Source organism: Telopea speciosissima, chromosome 9 (assembly GCF_018873765.1).
Source record: "Telopea speciosissima isolate NSW1024214 ecotype Mountain lineage chromosome 9, Tspe_v1, whole genome shotgun sequence".
NCBI lineage: Eukaryota > Viridiplantae > Streptophyta > Magnoliopsida > Proteales > Proteaceae > Telopea > Telopea speciosissima.
This window is the reverse complement of record NC_057924.1, coordinates 55,873,525-55,895,024: the sequence shown is the minus strand read 5'-3', so window position 1 is coordinate 55,895,024 and position 21,500 is coordinate 55,873,525. Positions and strand designations below refer to the sequence as shown.

General features: G+C 39.8%; 1 protein-coding gene across 2 annotated transcripts; it reads left to right on the top strand.

Moving 5' to 3' along the window:
- Positions 1-4,787: 4,787 nt before the first annotated feature.
- LOC122640460 (histone-lysine N-methyltransferase, H3 lysine-9 specific SUVH1-like) lies at positions 4,788-7,624 on the top strand. Of its 2 annotated transcripts, XM_043833666.1 has the most exons (3): positions 4,788-5,010; positions 5,187-5,683; positions 5,798-7,624. In XM_043833666.1, the coding sequence occupies exons 2-3, from the start codon at positions 5,404-5,406 to the stop codon at positions 7,597-7,599; spliced, it is 2,082 nt and encodes a 693-aa protein (XP_043689601.1). In that variant the 5' UTR covers positions 4,788-5,010; positions 5,187-5,403; the 3' UTR covers positions 7,600-7,624. The 2 variants fall into 2 exon arrangements, with proteins under 2 accessions (XP_043689601.1, XP_043689600.1); XM_043833665.1 differs by having other exon boundaries at positions 5,187-7,624.
- Positions 7,625-21,500: the final 13,876 nt, after the last annotated feature.

The following is a 21,500-nucleotide window of genomic DNA, read 5'->3' as shown; positions in this document are numbered from 1 at the left end:
CTGCCACGGTGAATGGATTCTCATTTGCTATGATTGAAGGAAAACTCCATCCTAAAATAAATAGACGTACAAGGATCCTGCACAACCCAACTAGAAGAAGGGAAAAGAACAAGAAAACTTTGATCACATAATTGACCAACAAAGAGTAGATTCATGGAAAAATTAGGAATTCAAAAAAAAAAGAAAAAACCCAAAAGGAATAAAGATTTGATCAATTGCTTGAATTGTATTATATGACTTAACTCTCAAAATATTACCATGAACAATATGTATCAAAAGAGACTAAGCTACTAGAAAAGAATTAGACAGCATGTTAAAAGTTAAAAGTCATGTGATTGAAAGTACCGTAATCAATGAACCAAAAAGAGATACTTGAAATGGTCGACAAGGTAGTAGTAGAAGAATTATTACCCAAAGTAGACAAAGCCTTATTGAAGATCTCTTGAACATTTATTTTCGAAAAAGAGTCCAGTCGGATTGGCAATAGGAGAACCCAAATCAGATGGAGGAGTTGTCATTGTATAAGAACCAGAATTAGATAAGACCAATGCCGCTGTATGCTGTGGAGCTGTATTTTAGGTGACCCATTTCATGACAATAATTGCAACGATCTTGGATCAAATTGGTCTGACCCATGGAAATTCGAGGCAACTCAAGGGTGGCAAGAACAACATCAATATTTAGAGAGCGAGAAGTATGATTTCGAGTTTCTTTCGCTAACAACTTAGGTAGGGAAGCATTTACTGAAGGGAGAGGAGTCTAATAATAAGGTAAATTACACGTCACCCCGTGGTTTTTAAACGAAATTCAAATCATCCTCCAATTTTTTAAAGTACTAATCAGTCCCCCTCTACAGTAACGGTGTTGGTCTGCTGTTAGTTATTGGTGTGAAAGGATTATTTTACCCTTGTACTAAAACATCATAATTAAATTTACAATACTAGCTTTCAAAATCTATGTTTGGATGTCAAGGGTAGTTTAGGAATTTAAATTTTTTTAACTGGCTGACATCATCACTGACAGCATAAAACTAACGATAGGGACTAATTTATCATATTGGGGTCTAATACAGAGGGTGATTTGAGTATTTTCAAAAATCAGGAGGTGATTTGAGTTTCGTTTGAAAACCAAGGGTAAAGTGTAATTTACCCCTAATATTATAGTAAAGTTCAAACAATTGCAAAATATTCAAGTCTCCATGAGAAACTGTAACAAATAAGATTGCTCACATCCTTCTTAAATTTTCAAGTAGGTTCCAGTGGAGTTAGTTTGTTGCAAATAAATGATATTTTTGAGTAAAATCAGAAGTAGATTGTCCCTTAACTTATTATTCCTGGTCAGAGAGCTTTGAAAATAATCTGAATTAACGGTCTGACTGGTGTCGATAGCAAGACGTTGTCATGGAACGTTTTTCTCAAAAGTGACACGTTTCCATAATCATGCCCCATGAGAAAGTTGCACATCTGTTGGGCCCAATGAGTGTGATTGGTGCCATCTAGACTGGTCTTAATAGGCCGAGTAACATCTGATTTTGCCATAAACAGGGAAGGAAATGGATGGGTGAGCCTAGTAGAATAATTGGGCTGGGGGATTGGGTTCAAGTGGGCTGGGGTCAAGTGGGTTGCAGGTAAGCTACGGGTAGGGAGAGAGGGTGTGGTTGTGGGAGGTGGAAATGGAGAGTGGGAAGACGACGAAGCAAAATGGAGGGAGAAAAGGGACAACAAAGATGAAGCGTGTTTCCAAGTCATTGAAGACTAGGGGTGAGTTTGGCCCTGTCAGCCCGTGTCCGCCCTAGTTCGCCTTGAGTCTGAACATGGTTTGGCCTGGATTTTTCAACCCTGAGGGCGGGTTAGGGTTGAAATTTTTAGACCCTGGGTCAGAGTTGGGCTGGGCCAAGGCTGAGGCCTCGGGCTAAGCCCAACCCGACTTGACTCTATGTTAAGTTATGTTTTACAATTTATTATTTACATTTTGCAATTTTTGTTTAGAATCTAATTATCTATTGGTTTACTTAAAAAAATGTGTGATTATCTATTGAATGAAAATATTTACAATTTTAAGATTGGGTTAAGTTTTTTGATCCATAGAAAAGTCTAATAGTCAATTGAGTATGAAACAAACCAATATCCAATCACAAGTGTTTCATCTTTTTAAAGCATAGGACAATGTAAATGGCAAAAAAGCAGGGCAAGTTGGGGCCAACCAGACCCTAGAAAAAATCAAGGTCAATCAGGGCAACCAAGCCCTCAGTAAAAATCAGGGTCAGCCTAGGCCAGCCCGGTCCGATCAAGGTCAATCAGGGCCGGGCTGGTTTGGGCTTGGGTTGAGATATCTAGGGTCGGGTTGGGCTTGGGTTGAGCTAAGAGGACTCAAGGTTGGGCTAAGCCTGCTAGGGTTTTAAAAAACCCGGCCCAACCCGATCCTGTTTAACCCCTAGTGAAGACGGAGGCTTTCAATTCCTGTTGGAAGGGTTGATATGTTCTTAAAGAAGGGCAGATATGCACTGAGACTTGGCACTAGTGCTCCTATCTACTTGGTTGCCAGGGTTTTAGAGCTTGTAGATGGATGAATTGATGAGAGCTCCAAAACCTACATATGTAAGTCAAGCTTTTCTTCCTATTAGAGGAGCTGTGATTCTTGGTTTTGTGGGGTTGTAGATCTGAATATTTGTTGAAAAACTGAAGTGTCCACCGTGGGGGTGGGGGTTTGGGTTAAAGAGACAATAGGGTCTTGTATGGAGGGTAGGGGTGAAATAGGGCTAGGTTGGGCTAGGTTTTTTAAAACCCTAGCCTAACCCTGAGTCCTCTTAGCTCAACCTGAGCCCAACCCGACCCTAGGTTGGACTGAGATAATTCAGCCCAGGCCCAACCCTGTTGGGCTCAGCCCAGGCCCAACCCTGTCGGGCTCAGCCCAGCCCAGCCCAGCTTGGCCTTGATTGACCTTGATTTTTATCAAGGGCTGGGTTAACCTTGATTTTTGGTAGGGCTTGGTTGGCCTTGACTTACCTTACTTTTTTGCCATTTACGTCGTCTTATGCATTAAAAAAATGAGACACAAGTGATTGGGTATTGGTTTGTTTCATACTCAATAGACGATTTGACTTTTTTTTTTTTGGTTAAAAAACCTTAGCCCAATCTTAAAATTGTAAATATTTTCATTCAATATAATTAGCCTTTTATTGGCAAATCAATAAATAATTAGATACTAAACAAAAATTATAAAATGTAAACAATAAATTGTAAAGCATAACCTAACATAGGACCGGGTCGGGCTTAGCCCGAAGCCTCAACCCTGGCCCAACTAGACCTTGACCCAGGGCCTGAAAATTCAACCCTAACCCGCCCTCGAAGTTGAAAAATCCAGCCCAGACCCTATTTAGGCTCAGGGTGGACCAAGGCGGTCTCAGACTAACAAGGCCAAACTTACACCTCTAAGGGAGGGTGAGCAGACATGGGCGGATTGCGATCAGGTGAGCACACAGGGGCAAGCAGCAGGGCTAGGTTTTCACAGATGCGAAAACACCTAACAAATTGTCAATCATTATATGAGAGTACAAATATGTAACTTCAATATGCAAATATTTTTCTGTTCTAATAGGTTGAGATGGTATCTTTTGATTGATACCCTAGTTTTTTTGTCGTACATTAGATATGGTTGAATTTTTGGAAGGCCCTAATCATGCCAAGTTTCAGCCAAAACATAGTTTTCCAGTTTTTCAATTGGTGAAAATGAAATATTTTTCCTATAAAAAAAAAAAAAGAAATATTTTAAACACATAGGATAAACATATATATGAGAGGATAAATTATGAAATGTAAGGGAAATTTGGTATGAGACCAATCAACATTTGGGTCTTGACCTAGTAGTTTGGCAATGTTCGCTTAAAAGCTTGCCCAAGGGTTGGTCGGCGGATCAACTCTTCTCAATGTGCACCAATGTCCAATACTTGGTAAAAAAACATTAGTACAAAGATACTTGGATCTTTATCCCCGTCCATTTCCTGCAAGTCCTCTTATAGGGGGAAACGATCGCCCTACCCCTTGCTTGATCACACTGTTCGTCTGTTCTGGTGGGTCCAACCTTATTAGAGGGACTTGTGGGAAATGGATCGACAGAAAATTATAGGGGATAATTTTCTGAGATACGAATCATTATCCTCTCCTGTTACAGTACAATGTTGTACTGCATCATGCGGTGATGCAAAGACCATGTGACATAATGGGCCCCACATGATGTACATGACCTCTGCAACCACTGCACGATACATTACAGCACCGTATTATAACAGGAGAGGATTAAAATTCCCGAGATACCCATAGAAAACATTTTGGCTTCATAATATTAACTCAATCATGGCACCAATCCCAGTTGATTCTAAACCAAGGGTTGATGATAGCTTCATCCACTGGATTGAATGTTAATGACATGCATGTACTCGAAAAAGCGTGTCCCACTTTGGAGTTTGGACAGTCTTTCGTCCCGTCTACGACATCTTTTATCCAAAACAAAAAAAAATGAGAAAAATATTTAAACTCTACAACATCTCTTCATTCGCTACTGTTTCATGCGTAACGTACTTTTCAGATTCCGACAAAAAATCCAACGGTTGAAAATCGTCTATAGAACTTCAAAATCCACTTGTCAGAAATAGCCGACATATGTCATGAATCAAGCTTTAAAATATAGTAAAAGAAATGACTCGAGTATCGAGGAAGCAAAACTGAAACACAGAAAAGGCGAGAGAGAGAGAGAACCTCAGTTTTTGAACGATTTTGAGCCCTAGAAAAGTCGAAGTAAAGCGAATAATCGAGCTAGGGTTCCGTTGTTCCATGTAGATACTTCTGTTTTCTCTTGCTCGTTTTTGTGTACCTTTGATGTTTTGAACTGTTGATGTTAAAAAGGTATCTTTCAAGTTTGGTGATCTCGTTTGATACATATTAGGAACGCTGCAAAACGATTCATTTTTCGTGGAAATATTTGGTTTCTCTTCGGTTTGACATTGCTTTGAAGGTTAGCTACCATACGATGCTGCTAATTTCATTTCCTTTGAATTTCTGTAGTTTCAGCTCGAATCGCTGAATCTAGTGCATGTTTTGCTCTTATATCAACGTTTAAGGGCCTTGTCTGTCTGTAGTTTTTCATTTATCTTCTCCCTTTTTTTTCCCCCCCTTCTTGTTTGGATGCAGATTTATAGCATTTCTGCAATACATTTTTAATCTGTAGATCAGAAGTGGAAGCTGTAACCATATTGTTGTTGTTGTTGTATTATGGGTGTCAGATTCTATTATTTAGCAAGTGAAGAATCTAAAATACAGAGAGGAAGGAGATAAATCAGCGGATTTAGTTGGTGGGTTTTTTTACGCTTTGAAGAATTTTTCCATTCCTATCTGGGTTGGGGAATCAATGGAACGAGGTTTGGATTCAGACTCTGTACCTTCACCAGGTTCTTTTGATAAATCAAAAGTCTTGGATGTGAAGCCTTTGCGTTGTTTGTCTCCGGTGTTCCCTCCACAAGGGTTCACATCATTTTACCCTCCTCAAGGTCCTCCCTTTGTCTATGCGCCCCCATTTGGCCCATATCCTTCAGGCTTTACTGCATTTTATCCATTCTGTGTACCTCCAGAACATCAAAGGCCACCTGAGCAACACCCTCAGACCACTAGTGGAGCTACCAATCAAGCAGGTCCTTTTGTTTACCCCAACCCTGTGCAAACCCCATCTGCAACGATGCCTTCATATAGAACACCGCGTCCTGCAATGCCGTTTGTCTTTTCAGATTCTGCCAATGGTGATGCAGGGCCATCGAGGAAGAGCTCCAAATTCCATGATTTGCAAGAAGAAAGTGCAACCAAGGGTGATTCTGTGCGATCAGTGACAGAAGATGGATGCAGTGACAACCTAAAGCAACCTGCACTGCAGTTTTCTCATCCTAATGTTCATAATACCGATGCTGAAGCCACTAGTAGTGGGGTGAGACAGAAGAGTAAGTCATCCTACAAAAGATTAAGGAACAGCCAGGAGGTTAGGTTATCTTTGGCAGCTAGTGTTGATACTGAATCAGTTGAGACTATTGTTATGAAATTTGATGCGATCAGGCGTAGAATTTGCCAAGTTGAAGATGCAAAAGATCCAGCCTCTGGAGGGACAAGACGAGCTGATTTAAGAGCTGGTGCAATTTTGATGAACAATGGTCTTAGAACGAACGTGAAGAAGAGAATAGGAGCTGTTTCTGGAGTTGAAATCGGAGATATTTTCTTTTTCAGGATGGAGATGTGCTTGGTAGGATTGCATGGTCAGAGTATGGCTGGAATCGACTATACTAGTCTCAAGTTTAACGAGGAAGAAGAGCATGTGGCTGTAAGCATTGTATCTTCTGGAGGTTATGAGGGTGATGTGGATGATGGGGATGTTTTGATTTACAGTGGTCAGGGTGGAAATACAAATAAGAAAAGTAAAGAAGTGGTTGATCAGAAGCTTGAAAGGGGTAATCTTGCTCTAGAGAAAAGCTTGCGTCGGGGTAATGAGGTAAGAGTCATTCGTGGCATGAAGGATGTAGGTAATTCAACAGGGAAGGTCTACATCTATGATGGTCTGTATAAAATTAAAGAGTCGTGGACGGAAAAAGGTAAGTCAGGTGGCAATGTTTTCAAGTACAAATTGATAAGAGAACCCGGACAGGCTGCTGGATTTGCCATTTGGAAATCAATCCAAGTATGGAAGGAAGGTTTCACTGCTAGGCGGGGGCTTATTCTGCCAGACTTAACATCAGGCGTTGAAAATTTACCTGTTTCTCTTGTAAATGATGTTGATGATGAGAAAGGACCTGCTTATTTCTCATATTTCCCTGGTCTCAAGAATGCAAAACCAGTCAACTCGCATGAATATTCGTTTGGTTGCAAGTGCAAAGGTGTATGCTCATCAGGTAATCGTGATTGTTCTTGCATTAAAAAAAATGGCGGTGACATACCATATATTGCCACTAGGGTTCTCGTCAGTTGGAAGCCTGTGATTCATGAATGTGGTCCTTCATGCCAATGCCAGCCTCACTGTTTGAACCGAGCATCCCAAAATGGTTTGAAAGTGCGGCTGGAAGTGTTTAGAACCAAAGACAGAGGTTGGGGTCTGCGGTCCTGGGATCCAATCCGTGCAGGCGGTTTTATTTGTGAATATGCTGGTGAAGTCATAGAAAAGATTAAGATAGAGGAGGAGAATGATGAACTCGAAGATAATGATTACACTTTTGATGCTACCTGCAATTATGAACAGCCTGCCGATTTTAATTACATACCGGAGTTACTAGGTGAAGAAAAAGAAGTTAATATGAACAAGGAATACAAAGCGCCTTTGCCCATCATCATAAATGCAAAGAATGTTGGGAATGTAGCTCGCTTTATGAACCATGGTTGCTCCCCAAATGTTTTTTGGCTGCCAGTCCTACATGAACACAACGATGGATCATATCTGCATATTGCATTTTATGCAATCAAACACATTCCTCCCATGACAGAGTTGTTATATGATTATGGGACAAGTGGAACCCAGCACAGGACAAAAAAGTGCTTATGTGGATCTTCAAAATGCCGAGGCTGCTTTGGCTAGTGGTTTACAAATAAAAGAACAAGAACGGGCATGTAGCTGTTCGACGTAGTCCTCAAATTAAGGTTAGGACTCTTTGCAGAGTTTTTGGTTGTTTGTGGACTTATACTGAAATATTTCTATTTTGATGCTCTCTCTTGAATCTCTACCATGTTTCTACTATGGTATCTGATTGGTTATTTGGTTTGCTTTTCTTATCTTGAAATATATACAATTGGTTTGCTTTGCTTATCTTGTTCCGAGGCGAAACCAATTGTCGAAACTGGTTTCGACACTGCTCCTTGGAATTTGGCCAAATCACTTTTCTTCCCACTTTTTTGCATATTTCTACTCATTCTTCTTTTCTTCAGTTTGGATTTGCGTGATTGGAGGTTGAAGGTAATGTTTTTTTCCCCAATAGGGCTAGTATACACTGTACAGTAGCATCTAGCGCACACTAGCAAGCTTGGGTCCAAATGACAAGTATCATTTTGGGTGTTTTTCTTTTAATTAATGAAATATTTGTAAGATGGTAGAAATATGCAGCACAAAAAAAGAGAATAAAAAACCCATTTTCTGGGCCTCAAAGCCTAAGTTTTGATTGGCCCAGGAAAATCCCAGGTTTTGATCGAATTCTAGGATATCTCGGTTTTGCCTAGGGTTGAAACCGGCCTCGAAACTAGAACCTCTTGGATGGCTGGAGGTGGATATTATGGGCAACCCATCGTGGTGAGAGATGAAGGGAGTTGCAGTAGATGGTGTCTCAGGAGCCAGATTTGGCTAAAAGTTAGTAGGGAACCTTGTGTTGGTGTTGCTGTAGAAGGAAGAGGGGGTGGGTGTTTTTTTTTTGGGGGGGGGGGGGGAAGGGAACTGTTGCATGGGTGAGGTGAAAGGTTAGGTTTAGCATTTCCTTTATAGATGTTAAATTAACCAATTAATCATTTGAAAATGGAAGAAACTGGCAGCTTGGCAATATTATTCAACTTTGTGGCACTGGTATGAACATAACATTAAAACCTGGTGCTCCTTCATAATCGTGTCTTATAAGCGGAGAGCTTTCTCATTAAGATTATTGAAAACCTATCCAATTATATATTTGGTACATATCAGAAGTTTTATTCATTTAATAAAATTTAGATAACTGTTCTTCCTTTCTACTTGAACCCCACTGGAAGAGGAGTTTTTTTTCTTCCTTTCGACTGTTCTTAACAAAAGATCTAATCAGGATTTTCTTCCCCGGGAGAGGGGGGGGGTTAGGGAGGAACTCTATAGACTGGAAGATTGATGGAATAGTGAAAATCTTATTTCTGCCTTTTCTGTCAATTCGACCACTTATATTTTATCCGTTGGATAACATTTATGGCCTAAAGTAAATTTTGGACCATTATGACATGAAAATTTGCAAGCTGATTGCCCTACCATCTAATGCAATGATCCAAACAATTTGATGAGAAGAGATAGCCTGTGATTTAGTTTATTTAGTGTAAAGGCCACGTTTATGACATAGAAATAGTATTGCACTAATGGTCAATATGTTTGTACATAATGATAGAGGTCCAATCATTTAGTTTTGTTCACTACCGTTTCACCTAAAAGCTTGAACTGTTAGGGAAGGGCAGCGTAAATGTATACATTTCCCAAATCTTCCGATGCACTTCCCAGGGGTCGAACACATGATCTCCCTGCTCTGGTACCATGTTCGCTAACGTTTCACCTAAAAGCTCGAATTGTTAGGGAAGGGCTGCGTAAACGTATACATCAACAAGTTTGAACAAATTCCTTTATTCAAACAAAGAATTTGAAGGCACCTTTCATCCATGGGGTTATATACACCATTCAAGCTCGACATTTTAAACGGTCTGTGAAAATCCTAAAATAGATACTAGGTAAGGTGTCATATATGTTATATGAATAACGATTTTCTTCTAAAAGATCACTGTCAAGAATTTTGCTAGTTTTTTTCGTATTTTCAAACACAGCTGAGTTGTGTCCTCTCTCATGGGAGACCTGAAGACTAGAATTTGCTAATTGTTAGTGTATTTTGACCACCAAAAAGATATAATCTATTGGAGATCAGTACTATATATTGTATAAGAAGATTCCATCTAAAGTATAACAGAATGAGCACTGTTGATGTGTGCCCTTATAAAGTAGTAGAAAATTTATACATATTCATATTTGTGCAATTACATATTATTATATTATGATATTATATTATATTATATATAATGTATCATAATATATTATATTATATATAATGTATGGTAGCACTTGGAGTTGGAGTGCTGTAGGTGGTGGTGGGAGTGGGTTGTGTATTGTTACTCATGGCAACTGAGTGAGCCAGACATCATACCTTACCCCCCCCCCTGGAACAAGGATCCGTCATACTAGCTAGAGTAGATAATCTACTAGTTATTTTACTTTCTCATCAATAATGTTGTTTTCCTACTCAAATGGATGTGGTACATGATGGTGTTGGTGAATGAATGGATTTTCTTAAGCGTCTCAAAGTGATATTCCTAGGCAACACTGGGAGGGGGGTGTGAATCAGTGTCTCCCCAAATTTTTTCGTCAAAACTCTACCGTCTTCCTTTCTACTTGAACCCCAGGAAGAGGATTTTTTTTATTTTGACGGTTCTCAACAGAAGATCTAACCAGGATTTTCTTTCCTGGGAGAAAGGGGGTGGGGGAAGGGAGGAACTCTAGAGACTGGAAGATGGGTGGAATAGTGAAAATCGAGAAAATTACTTGGACACCCCCTAGACTATGGCCATTTTGCTTACTGTCACCAACGTTTCAAACAAGTACTTGACACCCCCTGAAACCTGACGGTGTTAGTCTGCTGTTAGTATTTAAATGGAAATGTCCAGTTTACCCTTACGAAGTTAAATGACCAACTTACCCTTCTTCTGCCAGGACCACCATCGTCGCCACCAATGCCGCCGCCGATCCTCTTCCACCGCCAGCACTACTGCCAGCACCGCCAACAACACCACCACCACTGCCGAAACCCTTTCAACTCTAGGAACTAATTCAAGAAATTCCTACACATAATCTGTGTAGAAATTGTAAGAAGAAGAAGCAGGAGCTTCTTAGTCACAATGGCCAGCTCCATGCAGCCGTGTCTGTGGCTGGGGTCGTCGCTGCTATTGCCGCCCTCACAGCCTCCCAAGCGATGTCACCATCGGACACCACATCCTTTCCTAATTTACAGAGCTCATCTTCCAAGACATCCACTGCCGTGGCATCGGCAGCAGCATTGGTGGTTTCTCACTGCATTGAGATTACCGAGGAAATGGTAGCACCAGATCATCTACAAGTCATTGTGTTCTCAGATGAAATCCCAAGTCGCCAATTCCAACCTTGCAAGTAGTGTGCTGAACAGAGGGGGTATACTTAACTTTTTTTTTTGGTCATTGTGGATGGTCTCCTCTGATATTCTTAAAACAAAAGAAAGAAAGGAGGAGGAGAAATCGTGAAATATGGAACGACTTTGTCGTTGACGGTGGAACCACACCTTTTTCTTCTACTGCTGCTTTGGGCTTTTTTCTGGTGACTTCGATTTCTGTTTCTGGTTTTTTTTTTTTCCTCCTCTACTTCTTCCGCCTTCTTCATCTACCTTTGGCATTGGAACCCCATACCAGATGCTTCAGCACCTCCATCTGATGGTACCACTGCCTGAACCCTTCTCTTTTCCATCTCCGCCTTGAAGCAGTCTCTCTCCCATCTCCTCCCTGAAACCCTCTCTTTCCCATCTCCTCTCTGAAACTCTCTCTTTCCCATCTCCTCCCCAAAACCCTCTCCTCCCAGCTCCCCTGGCATCGTCAAATGACTTGTAGATGATCTGGTGCACCACCATCCACGTGTTGGTGACATTGCTTGGGAGGCTGTGAGGGCGGCAATAGCAGTGGCGACCCCAGCCACAAACAAATCTGCATGGAGCTGGGCATTGTGGCTTTGCAGCTCCTGCTTCTTCTTCTCACAATGTCTTGGGAGGCTGTGAGGGCGGCAATAGCAGCGGAGGATTCTCAGCGAAGAATTAGGGATTAGTCATTTAGGATAGGAAAGGGTAATTCTGTCACTTCACTATCCTTTAAGGGCAGTTCAGGCATTTAGAAAAAAATTAACTGATGACATCATCACTAACGGACAGGACTTGAAAGAAATGGTAAAATGCAGGGGGTGTTCAACTAATTGTTTGAAAAGTTGGGGAGAATAAGTAATTAGGCCATAGTCTAGGGGGTGTCCAAGTAATTTTCTCAGTGAAAATCCTATTTCTGCTTATTCCGTCTCCATAGACTGGAAGATGGATGGAATAGTGAGAATCCTATTTCTGCCTTTTCTGTCAAATCGACCACTTCTATTTATCTGTTAGATGGATAACATTTTAGGCCTAAAGTAAATGTTGGACCATTATGACATGAAAATTTACAAGCCAATTGCCCTAGCATCTAATGCAATGAGCTGAATAAGTTGATGAGAAGAGATAGCCAATGATTTAGTTTATGTAGTGCTAAAGCTGTGTTTATGACATAGAAATAGTGTTGCACTAATGGTCAATACGTTAGTACATAATGATAGAGGTCCAATCATTTAGTTTGAACAAGTTTCTTTATTGAAAGAAAGAATTTGAATGTACCTTTTATCCATGGGGTTATATAGACCATTCAAGTTTAGCATTTTAAACTCTGTGAAAATCCTAAAATAGATACTAGGTAAGGTGTCATATTTGTTATAAAGGCCATATGAATCTCCCAGCTTTGGATTGAAAGATGCTTGTATACGTTAGAAACACTGCTGAAAGTTTCAATTGATTCTGATGGTTGAGCTGGAAAATATGACAGCAACTCCCAAAATAGAAATTAATTCTCTGCAGGCCAAACCAGCCATGTGATGGTGATCGAACTTCGGTCAAGTGTAGGGGTTACTAAAAGGATCCTTGGTTCAAAATTTGGTTCAGTTCTGATGGCTGGATACTGAATTATCAGGGAAACACCAAATTCGGAAGTCAAGGGAAAACCTTCAAACAGAGCTGATCTTGGGCTCCAACTGCAACTGAGTGTAGACCTTAATGGTAGAAGCTCTGTCTGCAAATTTGGGACAATTTTGATGGCCAGAAGTGGAGATGGAGAAGGAAACTCAAATTAGAAGGTCTGTGCTGTAGAACAATCCAACCAACAGGGGCTCTGCGACAGGGGTTGAGTGCATAGTTGTCACGGCGATCCAAGTCCGTGGAAGGGTGTCACGTCGATATATCGACATGTCACGCCATGGCGAGCATGTCGACCATGCTTAATTTTTTATTTTCTCTATTTTTAATGTCATTTAGTATGCTATAATATATGTCCTATAACATCAAAAATCAACATGAAAGTGTACTACACTACTACTAATATACAATGCCACTATGGTTTAATTCATGAAAGTGTAACTAATATCCATTAGTGTATATGAAAGTATGAAAAATTGAAAATATAGAATAACCTATCAAATAATTGAAAGCAATAGTAAAAATCAAATGATAGGCTAATCTGTTTACTGAAGCTTGATAGCTATAGTCTTTCTTCAGTGTGTGTGATTTGGAGCAAAGCATCTAAGCTATTAAATGGTTTAAAAAAAGAAAATTTAAATCTAACTTTTATATGTACAAATATCGACCGATATGCCAACATATCGTGGTATGGCGTCCATGGTGACGCCATGGAAGCCATATCGAACGATATATTTTCATCCACCATGGCGTAGCTCGATATGCCACCTCTCCCAGCGCCAGGACGCCATGGCGGTGCCATGGCGACGCCATGACAACTATGGTTGAGTGGACCTCTTGCAGGTCTGAGTCAAACTTTCAAATACCACCCTCGATGGAGCAGAGGATGCTGGACTCAGGTCCTTCGATTGCAGCAATAAGGGACTACAAAGGGTGTAGCCGGCAGGTATGGAAAAGAAGGTTTCTTGTTTCTGATCAGCAACAACAACTCTAGCAGTGATTTGGGTTGATCTCTGGTCCTTCACAGATGCAGCAGCAGTGGAATAATATTGACACAAGTATAGCAGCAGAGCAGTTGAAGACTCACAGCAGCAATCACCAACAGAGATCGAGCAGGATAGGAGGGAGAAGAAGAAGATAGGAGAAAAGGGGATAAAGATGCTTTGGCTCTCTCAGCCAGGTTTCTCAACCCTTCAAGTCCCATTCAACACTTGAGAAAGGAATCATATTTGCATAAGCAATCTTCATTCATTCATAGAATCGTGGGGGAGGCTTGAGCAACCTTTATCTTATAAAGAGTGCAGTACTTGCACGTCAAGTTGGGAAAAAAATTAGAAACTTATATAATTAGAAACTAACTTGCAACATAAATAGAAACTAAGTTTAATTAAAAATAGAAACTTAAGCCTACTTTCTAAATCTAAAATTTGAAACTAAACTAAACTTCTAAATCCTTACATATAGACAAAATTGACCCTTCTAAAAAGTCTTCACATGATCTGGTCTTGGGCCCCACAGGATCTTCTAATAATATTCCACCAAGGCAAAATAAGGGGCTGTGGCTGTGTTCACGTGAACAATGTTTTGGCCTCTTTTTCTTCATGTTTTGTCCTATATCAGATTGTTTTTTCATTCGCGAATTGCAGCCCTTATTTTATTGATATTACTGGTAGTCTACTAACCCCTTGCTTATGTGGACGCTTCTTGCTTCTAATGCTTATGCTCTAGCTTTTGATTTACCTAAAGTTGGTCGAACAGAGAGAGGTAAGCTTGTTTCCCTTGGTCCATCATTGGAGTTTAAACCAGGAGCACCGCTCTAATAAAGATAGAGTGTTAGTGCCGCAAAGCTATACCTGTTGTTTTGTGACTCCAACTAGCTAAAGAAAAGGCAAAAAACTCGGATATTCAATAAGCCGAGTACAATAGAGAGAAAGACACCCCGAAGTGTTCAAGGAGGTGGGCGAAGGGTTTGTAGACCATTCAAGCTCGGCATTTTAAATGGTCTGTGAAAATTCCTAAAATAGATACTAGGTAAGGTGTCATATTTGTTATATGAATAATGATTTTCTTCTAAAAGATTACTATTTATAATATTTGCTAGGTTGATAGTTATTTTCAAGTAAAGCTCAGTTGTGTCATCTCTCATGGGAGATATTTAGATTTAAGACTAGAATTTGCTAAGGTGCAATTACAATCACTCTCGTATACTCACCCTATATTTACTCAAAGTCCCTTACCCTGAACTTCTTTTTTGATTCCCCTAGAAAAGCAAAGTTCTACCATTTCTTCTCCCCTGATATTCTATAATCCCTGTAGTATCAATCCCGGGTAGTCCTCTCCCCCTTAACGGGCTGCCCCCATCACCCCTACTGTGAGCAGGGCCGCACGGGTCCTACTCCCCTGCGCCGCTGCCACATCCGAAGACACGGACCTGCTCTTTCTTCGTATAATTCGTAGTCACCTCATCAGAGTTGCTGCTTCTGAAGCTTGTCCCCAGAGCGTCTTGAACTGTTACCTCTGGTAAACAGAGAAGCAATCAGAACTTCTTCGACCTTGAATTTGAAATTTGCTTACCGGTGCAGCTGGGTCTACAGTTTTTGATTCTGTTTTGGAATAGCTGCAACTGAAACTTTTGATTCCATCTTCTCAGATATCGTGGATTTGGTCTTCCTGAACCAAACGTGAAGCTGCGGAACTTGGTAAGCAGAATTCAACAAGGAAACAGGGAACTGAGATTTTGAGTTTTGACTCATAAGGTTTGCATCGAGTAATCTCCACCATCTTCCTGGTGAACTCCATTGTTGCTATCAATGTTTTCGTCGCTGCCATGGTCGTCTCCACCTTCACTATCATCGTCGTTGTTCATCATAAACTCTAAGTAAAAGGATCCTTCGTCGTCGTTCAATTCCACTGCTGGTTTATGTACGGTTGCGGCTATTGTTGTGTTGCCAGGGATGGTGCTTGTATTGTTTCTGGTGACTCCACCTCCTATCCAGTACTTGCACAAGCTGAAAGCTTCCATGGTTGGGAGAGCCAGAGCAGAAGAGGAATCCAGGACGTTAGGGATTGCGGTAGAATTCGTTTAATACCCCTGCAGTACTAAAAATGTCATGACAGAGTAGTAGTATGTGTCAAGAACGAGAGAGAGAGAGAGAGAGAGAGAGAGAGAGAGAGAGAGAGAGAGAGAGAGAGAGAGAGAGAGAGAGAGGTGGATGTTCGTATACGTAGTTTTAGATCAGTCAAGTGTGGCCGACGTAGTGGGGGTGGGGGAAGAAGGTAAGGTGGGGTTGATCATTGCTCACGGTATGGGTGATGGGGCAGCAGGTTAAAAGGGAGAGGACTACCTGGGATTGAGGGGTACTATAGGAATTATAGAATATCAGGGGAGGAGGGGTAGACTTTGCTTTTTTAGGGGAATCAGAAAAGAAGTTCAGGGTAGGGGACTTTGAGTAAATATAGGGTGAGTATAAGGAACTGATAGTAATTGCCCTATTTGCTAATTGTTAGTGTAATTTGACCACCAAAAAGATATAATCTATTGGAGATCAGTACCTTATATCATAGTTATCAAGGCGCCAAGGCGACCATGACGTTTGAGGGCCTTCCTAAGCGCCTTGGCGATAGGGCGGCCACAAGGCGTTCTAGTATTCTTTTTTTTATATAACCATTTTATTTGGCACAAATAGCATATTAAAAATTATATAATTCTACTTTGCTAAATAAATATTAATGAGTCAAACCAATGCAAGATATTCATCAAAAAAACAAATTGACAAACTAAGTTCATCATGTTATCATAGAAATATAGCATATAAATATGGAACAACATCTTAAATTATTAAATATAAAGAATAAAGGGTTGCTAAATTATTATACTTCCTCTATGATGCCAAAATGAGTGCCCAGGCAGTAGGCCCTAAGGTAGGAACAACAACATAAGAATTGCCGGTGGAGGTGGAAAAGCCACACTATCATATCATTATTTCGACAAAATAACAAAATGACATCTATGATATGTGTTCACAGGTCCACATTGTCTGAGGAAGAGGATGTATCATTCAATTTATTATAGGCAAAAGAAATGAGGATGGAAAAATAAAAAAGAAAAGAAAGAAAAGAAAACATAGTGCGTCACGGGGAAGGAGAAGGAAGAAAAAAAATTGTAAAGAAGGAGGATGAGAAGAAAGAGGAAAAAAATCGATTATTAGTAGGCCTAGGCAGTAGGCCCTAAGGTAGGAATCGCCTGTGGGGGTGGAGGCTGGAGGAGCAGCAGCAGCAGCATAAGAAAAAAGAAAAAGAAAAATCGAGGGGACAATGGGACTTGGAGGCGCAGCAGCAGAAGAAGAAAAATAGAAGAGAAAAAGAAGAGTAGAAAGTTACTTACCTTGCTGGAGACGTGGTAGCCGGAGGAAGGTTCGTTGGAATCAAAGCGGCTGGCAGGAGAAGACCAATGCCGGAATCGATGGAGACTTGGACTCTTGGAGACTTGAAGTTGTTCTTTCACCGCAGGTTTTTTCTCCCAAACCCAAATACCGAAGATGAAAAGTCGAGGGTTTCAGTTTTGGATTTTAGTTGAAAAAGAAGAAGAAAAAGTCTTCCTTGATAACATGTATCTCAGTGTAGATAATACATACACCAGCCAAAGAAAAGTTAATAAATCGAATAAAACAATAAAAATAAATAAATGGGGTTTTTATAGTATTGATCCAATGTATCTCAGTGTAGATACTCCATTTACACTTTCCAATAATAAGTTAGGAAATTGAATAAAAAAGTAAATACATAAAATAAATTTAACAACAAAAAGCGACCGCCTTGGTCACAAGGCGTCCTAAGGCGTCGCCTTGGTTGCCTAGGAGACGCCTTGGTGACCAAGGCGGTTGCCTTTCTTACATACCATAAGGCGCCCCACCGCCTTGCTCCCATATTTCTGCCTGGACACCATGGCGTCGCCTTGATAACTATGCCTTATATTGTATAAGAAGATTCCATCTAAAGTATTAGAGTGTAGACTGTTGATGTATGTCCTTACAAAAGTAGTACAAAATATATACATATTCATATTTGTGCACCATCAATACTGTTGTTTTCCTACTCAAATTAATGTGGTACATGATGGTTGTTGGTGAATGCTTAGATTTTCTTAAGCATCTCAAAGTAAGAGCAAGGAAGCAGGAAATTGATGGCTCTATGCACGAGTAGCTTAATTGAGGTTAAGGTTGAAAAGCAAGGTTGGGGACCACAAATATGAAAATCTATCAGGGTTTACTTGTCTTTAAGGCTCTTTTGGATCCATCAAAATTGGTGAGATTTTAATCTGTTTTTAGTTGATTCATTTGACATGGATGATTGTGTTGGGCAATAAAAATCCAACTGCAATCATAGAAATTGAAAATCTTCAGCAAAGAGGTGAACGTCTCGTCTCAACACTTATGAAACATGAAAGTTGCATATTATTGTTAGAATTGAAATGCCACTAAACTAAATTTAATCCTAATCTATTAAGTGAATATCCTATAATCATGGTGGTCGAAACTACTGTGATACAAACTGTTACTAAATTTCTCCTTTTTGTTGAATATTATCAGTTCCTGCTAATCTTTGAATATTTAATAATCTGTTTCTCTGAAATTAGTTGGATTTCACTTCCTTGAATGACTGAAATATACATTGTTAAAGCATGATCGTATACCTTGTTTGGGGTAGTATACTGGCTGAATGTCTATATGTATGTTATTTTCTGATTAGAATTCTTAATTTAAATTGGAAAGTAGATAAACCTAAAAGGATATGGTAAAAGTAGATAGGGAGAGTAGATTCTGTACAACCAATTCCTTGTTTTATGCCGGTTGATTGCTGAAATTCTGTCTGGTGGTTGGCCAATGGCTGAGCTTTGCATGTGTCTCGCATTAATGAAAGAGTTTAGTTGGTGGCTCACCTAAGTCTCTTCATTTTGGATTTGGCTTTGCATCTGACAGGTCCATGGCTGAGGTTCCACATCAGCTGTGTGGCAGTTCTTTCCTCTGTGATGTCAGGCATTGAGGCAGTGGTATCCCCCCCCCCTCCAAAAAAAAAAGTATTTATTTATTGATTTAAAAGTGGCTGTAGAATGATTCTTTTCCATGTGGCAAAGTGCTTTTGGCTAAACGCTGCCACCTTACAAGAGGATGGTGTTGCCACCTATACTGCTACACGAAGAACTGGTTTGGACAAGTTTCTTTTGTTAGGTGATGCACTCAGCAAATATGTAAAGAATCTAGTGTTCTCATTCCAAAGAGGTTTATAAAACTGCCACCCTTGTTTTTTCAGCTCCAAAAAAAGTACTTAAAGTTGTTTTATTCAAGACAACCTCATCCTTTTTCATTTTCTTTCCTTCTCTTCATTTGGAAAAACTCCTGACTGAAATTTGCGGCAGCAGGAAAAGCAAAATCTTCATTAAGTGATGGTGTCTCATTTGCATGGATGGACACTGAAGCTCAATCCTCTGGATTGCAGGGTGCAGCCAGTAACTGGGCTAGTTTCTTTTATCCTCTGGATCTGGATGATTGATTCTGGTGTGGAAACAACTGGAGCTCTGTTTTGGAGGTGTTAAAGATTTATGAGATCACAAGAGAGATTTTGTGCCCACTCTTGTTCTTCCCTTTTTACAATGGAGTAAATCTTGGCTTATACTTCAAGGATTGAAGACAAAATTAGTTGATATACATAGGCTTCCGGATTATGGAAAAAGCATGAAAATTGTACTGTAGTAACTTTGACACACATGGATATTTGTAGTCATGGTAAAGGTGTTTGCTTCATGTAAATAATGGCATTGGTTGATTCCAGTTATTAAGTGGACAGATTTTATTTTTTGGGTGGGGTGGGATGGAGAGAACTAATGTAACGTTTTTACCTACATCAGTCGGTCAAAAACTGAAAAGAAGGGCATTTTTTCAGTTTGAAATAGATAGGACCTGATCCTTTTTTGTTGAGATGGAATGATAATCAAGTCACATATGTAAATGTCATATGTAGAACTTGAAATCATCGTTTACAAAGTATTTGAAAACATGTATAATGTACATTGCATCCCATAAATGCTGCAACTTCTTTGATGGAAATCCTTAGTATGATAATTCAATGGGGTTATAGAAGTGATTTTATTTTGACTTGCTAAAGTTTAATTCAGTGGGACTTGATTTTTGTGCTCATTCTTATTTACCTTTTTTCTTCCCTTATTAGAATGATATCTTGCTTTTGTAGGTGATGAAACAGGGTTGCAGAATAGAATATACCATCACTTGAGATTTTAGTTTCATGCTGTACAGGTATTGAAGATACCAATTTTGGTTATTTATGTTATTTGTGGAGCTTTATGGCTCCATAGTCAACTTTTAATGTATAATTAGACTTCTCATATGTGGCAGATCTCTTGGTTAATGCCAGTAAAGGTTTCTACTTCTGCCTTGGGTTTTTGAGCAGAATGCATCATTAGTTTTAAACTCTAGTTTTTCAGCTGTACAGGATAAATGCCAAAACTTGCTATTTATGCTGCATCTGGGGCATTTTTGTTAATATTCAGATGTCAATAGGCAAATATTTTAATTCGGGGAGAAGAACACTACCTGATCACAGAGGACCACGAAATGACCGCCATACCCCATGAATAGGTGGAAATCTCTTGAGGATGCGGCTGTCATTTCATGTGGCCTTGTGTCTAGGCTCAGGAGCCGTGCGCCACATGCAACCAGGTAGCTTTCTCGTATGCTTTTAATTTATTGACTGATTATAGGTTAGACTTTTCATTTTTTTTTTGGGGTATAAATATGTTTAATTATTTCCTTCAATTTGGTACTGAAGGTGATTGGTGCTATTTTTTAGTTTCTTTTTTCGCTTTAGAAATAATATTGTCAATTTTTGTGACCCTGCTATTTTTTAGTTTCTTTTTTCGCTTTAGAAATAATATCATCAATTTTTGTGACCCTCTCTAAACTGCTTACAAATTATACTATTTTGAGAAGAAAAGTTGAATGTTGCAAATCCTCAGCTCGATTTCAGGAAATGCAGGTATATTACTTCTGTCTCTTTTTGTGTGTGTCTGCATAGTTTGTAAGTTCACGTATTAATTGCCCATAGTTTGTAAGTTCACGTATTAATTGCTGTATTAATTTTTGTATTCCAGCATATAAATCAATATCTCGATTCTTACCGTATTTTATGAGGGAATTTAATTTCGTATGCGACTTTTAAGAACAACCGTTTTAATTAGCGTATATGTATCTCTTTGTGTGTGTGTGTCTCTCTCTCTCTCTCTCTCTCTCTGTGTGTGTGTCATTGTCTGTGTGTGTGTGTGAGTCCGGATCAGCTACCCACATGGGCGGGAAATTTTACACCCCACCTGCCCCTTTATCTGACATTTGTCTGTTGGCAAACGGAACTAAACGGGGATGAGAACCGTCTCCATTAGCTCGTTTTTTCAAACAAATTTTCCTATTTTACTTTTTTTTTTTTTTAAAATTTTTTCCCGCCCCTCATTTTCTCCCTCCCTCCGTGTCTCCGTAAATCAAATGTCAGAGAAGATAAAAGTTGCTGCCGCAACTTTCATACTTGACATTGGAAACCTTTCATATGTCGCTGTTGGACTTAGTTTAAGTCGTTGTTGCTACTCCTTTATTGCTAGGCTACAACCGAACAACCCTTGTGCATTTTTACATGTTCAAAATTTGTCCATTGATATCACTCGTCAATTTATCCCTTCCACTGCTTCTGCTTCGACCCTGCTCTGCCCCAATCTTTTGCAACGCCACCTCACCGCTGTTCTGTCTTTAGAATTTTTTTTTTTCTGCTCTAATTTGAGGACCTGAAATGGCTTCCCAAATCCCAATCCCAAGTCATTTTACTTTAAGGCTGGACAAATTAGGAAGGAAACCAAAGGGGTTGCGACAGTAATAAG